This window comes from Falco naumanni, chromosome 5 (assembly GCF_017639655.2).
Source record: "Falco naumanni isolate bFalNau1 chromosome 5, bFalNau1.pat, whole genome shotgun sequence".
In the NCBI taxonomy this organism is placed as follows: domain Eukaryota; kingdom Metazoa; phylum Chordata; class Aves; order Falconiformes; family Falconidae; genus Falco; species Falco naumanni.
Window position 1 is genome coordinate 13,240,732 of NC_054058.1, and position 5,268 is coordinate 13,245,999.

The following is a 5,268-nucleotide window of genomic DNA, read 5'->3' on the forward strand; positions in this document are numbered from 1 at the left end:
GCTTCTCTTTCTCAAGCCACAAAGGAAGCTGAGGAAGTGAATATTAGATCACAAGATCTTGCCATTAGGAAACTGACAGAGGTGATGGGAGTGCTGAAGATACAGAGGAATGAGAGCCGTTGGTCTGAGGAGGCAGAAATTCAGACCAGTGGAATACTAAGATGCTTGTCCAACATCCTGAGAGCTGCTCTTCTGCATTGCAGGAACGTCAACGTAAATGGAGTTAAACAAGTCTTCTCCATCATGGAAAATTTAACGGACATAGTTTTCCAGGGCAAAGTCCCTGGAGAAACAGAGACTCGAATGGAAACAAAACACTGGAATATCACGCTGAAGAAAGAGGAAACCTGGAACGTTGCAAATGCTTTCTCTACCAGCAACACCTGCAGGAATTGCTTTTATCTATCACTGAGAAAGGGAAAGTATTCAGGATTGCCGCATGATGCCGTGATATCCACTGCTCTTTTTGAGTTCGACGAGAACCCTTTCCCTTGGTTAGGTCACACATCAGAAATCAAAACAATGGTCTTGGGGTTTAAAACGGCAGAGAGCAAGGCTAATGGAGACCTACTGGGGATCACGCCTGAAGGAGCAGAAATTACTGTTGCTAGGAAAGAGAAGGAAACTTCAACTTTTCAGTTAACTATGGGACCCGATAAAACACAAACTTACACAACTGGAGGATTTAGTTTTGAAGTCAACAGAAACACCAAGAGCATATACATCCAGATCCTGACAAAATTACAAGTTACTTTCAAGGTGCTAGTATTTACAGGCACCAGCGTCACTCATGCTCATCCCACAGCCTCGTTTGCTGCTTTTCACAACATGCCAACAGTGGCAAGTGAAAATGAGACAGCTAGCACTGACTGTAACATTCAGGCTCCCTATATTATCTGTCTCCCAGAGTCACTGTTGACAACCACAGCTCAAGGAAGCGGTACAGACCCTCACAACATCTCCATTGTCTTGCTGACATCGTATGTTGTAAGGTATCGAACGCAGAGGCTGGTGAGCATACATGTTTTTAGTGATCAGTGCTTATTTCTGGACGGGGTTCAAAGTCTGTGGAGAGAAGACGTGTGCAGGCTTGGCTCCTTGACTGACTGGCAGAGGGTACACTGTGTCTGCAAAATGAAGCAGAGTCGCAGAAGTCTGACAGTTCGCGCTGCGTCAAAGGCGTCCACATACAACATCAAGTTCCTGGCAGCCAAAGTAATAGCTACGCCCAACGCAATAGATCTGGGAAAAATCCTGATAGCAGATATACCTCAAAACCCAGTGACATTATTAACGGTGCTCTTTATTTTTGCCGTCTATTTTCTTTTGTGCCTCTGGGCCGTGAGAAAAGACAGGGCTGAGAGGGACAGGAAAGACAAGATTATCGTTCTGCCAGACAACGACCCCTTTGATAAGGGCAGATATTTAGTCACTTTATACACAGGCAGTCACTGGGAAGCTGGAACCACAGCAGATGTCTTTCTTCAGCTCATCAGCCAGAATGGCAGGAGTGATGTCCATTGTTTACGGCACCCACATTTTCCATCTTTCCAACGAGGAAGCACCGATTGCTTTCTGTTGACTACCAAGAAAGACTTGGGAGACATTTCTTCCTTCAGGGTCTGGCATAATAACAAGGGCCCATCCCCAAGCTGGTTCTTAAGCAGAGCCAAAGTTGAGGATATGTCCACCAGGAAGACCTGGTTCTTCATGTGCCGGAAATGGCTCTCTCTTGACAAGAGTGATCATGTACTAGAAAGGACATTTTCCGTCACAGACCCCAAGACACCTCTGCTCAGAATTGACTATTTTTCTATTGATTTTGCCAACCGCCTGAAAGAGGGCCATCTGTGGATCTCCGTTTTTTCTGCCGTTGCCAGTGACGCTTTCAGCAGGCTCCAACGTCTGTCTGCCTGTTTAGCAGTATTATTATTGAACTTGCTTGTTGGCATTATGTTCTTTAACGCTGACAAGGATGAAGAATCTCCAATATACCTGCAGTATTTGAAAGCAGTAACAGTAGGAATTGAATGTGTTTTGATTACCAAACCTGTGGAAATTATTATAATTGCCTTACTGAAGTATTCCCAGAAGAAAGCTTCTCCTCGTGGTGTGGCTCAGACGGAACCAAAGGCAAATTCACCCCTCCTGTCCGGAAATCTGAAGAACTCGGAGGAAAGTTTGCAAAAATTGTACCTTCCAGAAACTTCAGCACAACTGACGAATATGCATCTGTTGGAAAACCTTCCTGGTCCCAGGAACTCACAGAGCCTGTCATGTTCCAGAAAGACAAGAAGCGAGGGAGATCCCCCAAAGTGGAGTAATCGCACAGTTTCTGAAAGAGACGCAAACGGAATTGGAGCAGAGGAGCAGACAAGAACCACAAATTCCCCTCCAATGGCTAAGGCCTGCCAGAGAAGGCCACCATCAGACTCCAATTTTAGTAATAATTACACAGAAGAAGGGGGCAACTTTCAGAAAGAAAGCAAGCCACTAAGCAGTGCCTTCATGCTCTTTCGCAAGAGACCACGCATAGCTTTTTGTTGGTGGTGCAACTATGCCTTGTGCGCACTACTTACAGCTATAAGTGGGCTATCGTCGTTTTTCATTGTGTCCTATGGTTTGTCTTACGGCTATCAGACTTCACTAGAGTGGCTTTTAGCATCTGCAATCTCCTTTATTAAGACCATTTTCCTTTCAATTCTCAAAATAATTTTTTTCTCAGCTATGAGTACAATTTATCCAAAATACTGTGAAAACATCGCATGGTTAAATCATGAAAAGTGTTATGAGAAGAAGCTGGCTACAGAAATGATGAATGTTGATGAGATGAGAGAGAAGCACCGGAAACTTGCTAAACTCAGAGGCAGCAAGCAGTATAAACCTTTAGATAATGATGAAATTGCAAACATGCTGAAAAGGGCAAAAATTAAAGGCAAGGCATTGACTTTTGCCAAAAGTTTCATCAGTCATCTTGCCTTTTTAACACTGCTGTTAAATTTTGCCTATTCCACTGAGAACGCCAACAGTTTCCACTACAACCAGTTCATCCATAACCAATTCTCTCCACGACTCACCAGTGTAGATAAGCTAGAACATATCTATGTGTGGGTGAAAGACTCATTCTTGCCTTTGATCCACAGTGACATTCAGCCAACCTTCCTTCCTGAGAGCTGGTCCAAAATCATTGGTTTGCCTAGGATGAGGCAACTGCGGGCTGAAGGTACCGAGAAAAAACGTTCCCGTCCTCTCAGTTTTGCAAATAACTCTGCGATCAGTGAAAGCCACCGTCTTCGCAAATACGGCCATGACATACCAGAGAAAGATGACTACGCTGGCACTTGGACAAAGGTTGCCAACCTGTCTGTTTCCAAGGATGCCAGCAGTGACGGTGGCTTCACTTACCAGCGAAACAGGACTCCATGGATGTATTATTTATATGGAGATTTGCACACATATGGACCAGCAGGATACACGTTTTACTTTTTCCCTGAAGAAGGAAGATCTAATTCAACAACAAGGCTGGATGCTCTACAACAGAGCAACTGGCTTGATGAAAAGACATGGGCGGTGATCATCGAACTAACTACATTTAACTCAGATGCAGACCTCTTTTGTGCCATCTCCGTCATATTTGAGATGTCTCATTTGGGGATCATAAAACCAAGTTTGTCAGCACACTCTTTTGCACTCCCCATTTTTCATCAGCAAACTAAAGCTCAAATGTTTGTGTTTGTAATTCTTCTTGCCTTTATGCTCATTTACATTGCAGAAGAGCTTCACATCATAGGCCAGGAAAAAACTGATTACATTAAAAACATTTCCAATATGATAAACTTCAGCTTAAAATTACTATTCCTGTTCCTTGTTATTTTAAAGGTCATGAAGTTCAAAGTGGGAGCTGATATAGTGAACTTTTACTTACTTCACCCAAACGATTTCATTCCTTTACATGCAGTTGCTCATTTAGATCAGATTTTAAGGATTACTATGGGCTTTTTAGCATTTTTTTTCATTTTGAAAACTCTGAAATATCATCACTTCTTTTATGGCGTGCCCCTGGCACGAAGATGTATCTTGGCAGCCCTTCCTGGAATGTCCTCAATGGCCCTCATGGTGGTGGTTTACTTCTTTGCATTTATGGCTTTTGGCTACCTTGTCTTTGGGCAGCATGAATGGAATTACAATAGCACGATTCACTCAGCTCAGACCATATTCTCCTGCATCTCAGCTTTCAGAAATACTGCATTTTCATCCAAGTTGCTGGGTGTTTTTTTCCTAGCCTCTTTCATGTTGGCGATGACCTATGTCTTGATCAGTCTTTTCCAAGCTGTTATTATGTCTGCCTATGGAGATGTGAAACAACCCGTATATGAAGAACCACCTGAGGAAGCACAAGTGGTTACTTTTGTATTGCAAAGGCTCAGAAGGATATTTTATCTTCTGATCTGTAAAACATCCAGAACGAGCGAACTTGACCTTTTCCACAGTGAACTCTACGGGAAGACTGAGAGAAGACACCAGCAACATTCAGGGCTCAAGATCAGAAAAATAAATGGAAGAAAAATGGTTTATCTTCTCATATGAACAAGAAAAGGTTTAGTATTCAAGACCACCTTTATCTTGCAATATTTGCCTGTCAAAGTTTATTTATTTATGTTCATAAATAAACAGTGGTTCAGTTAACCGTGGTCTCCACAATCCTGCTTCATGGCCTGGGAGGGGGTTAGTCGGCTTCTCCGCTGTAAAGCCGTGCCCACACACTAGCCGCAGGCGAGGGGAAGATGTCCAGGTCAATTGGGAAGACTGGTCAGCTTGGTCAACCCCCCAATTCCTTACTCATAAAGCTGGGGGCATCCTCCAGGTCGTTCACTTTGATCACAGGCAGACTGCAGAATTGTTCTTTTTTTCTTTATTTTGTTTAAATCTTGCATTTTCTTCGCCATGCGGAGAGTTTATGGGGAGCCTTACGGCTGATGGGATAGCCTGGCCCACCGGCCCCCAGCCCGTGGCTCCTGGCTGCGATGGGCACAGCCCGTCGTTCCCAGGGCCAGAACGCCTTCCCTGATTGAACTCCAGGGACTCTCGGGATCGTCACAGCCCACACCGACACGCGGGCCCGCGGCGCCGGTACCGGTAGCCGCCGGGGAAGCCCCTCACCCCCCGGCAGGAGCGGACGCGCGGAGAGATGCGGCGGTGGGACCCGAGCTGCCGCACAGCGCCCCCTGCCGGCCAGCATTATGCGGCGCTGCCCTTTCAAGGGGAGCG

At 45.0% G+C, this 5,268-nt stretch overlaps 1 protein-coding gene across 1 annotated transcript; it reads left to right on the forward strand.

Annotated features, from left to right (window-relative positions):
* Positions 1 to 6: 6 nt before the first annotated feature.
* On the forward strand, positions 7 to 5,035 carry LOC121089485 (polycystic kidney disease and receptor for egg jelly-related protein-like; the record flags this gene model as incomplete). Its single annotated transcript, XM_040596752.1, has 1 exon — positions 7 to 5,035. A coding segment is annotated over one exon (4,581 nt), but the record flags the coding sequence as incomplete, so codon positions are not given.
* Positions 5,036 to 5,268: the final 233 nt, after the last annotated feature.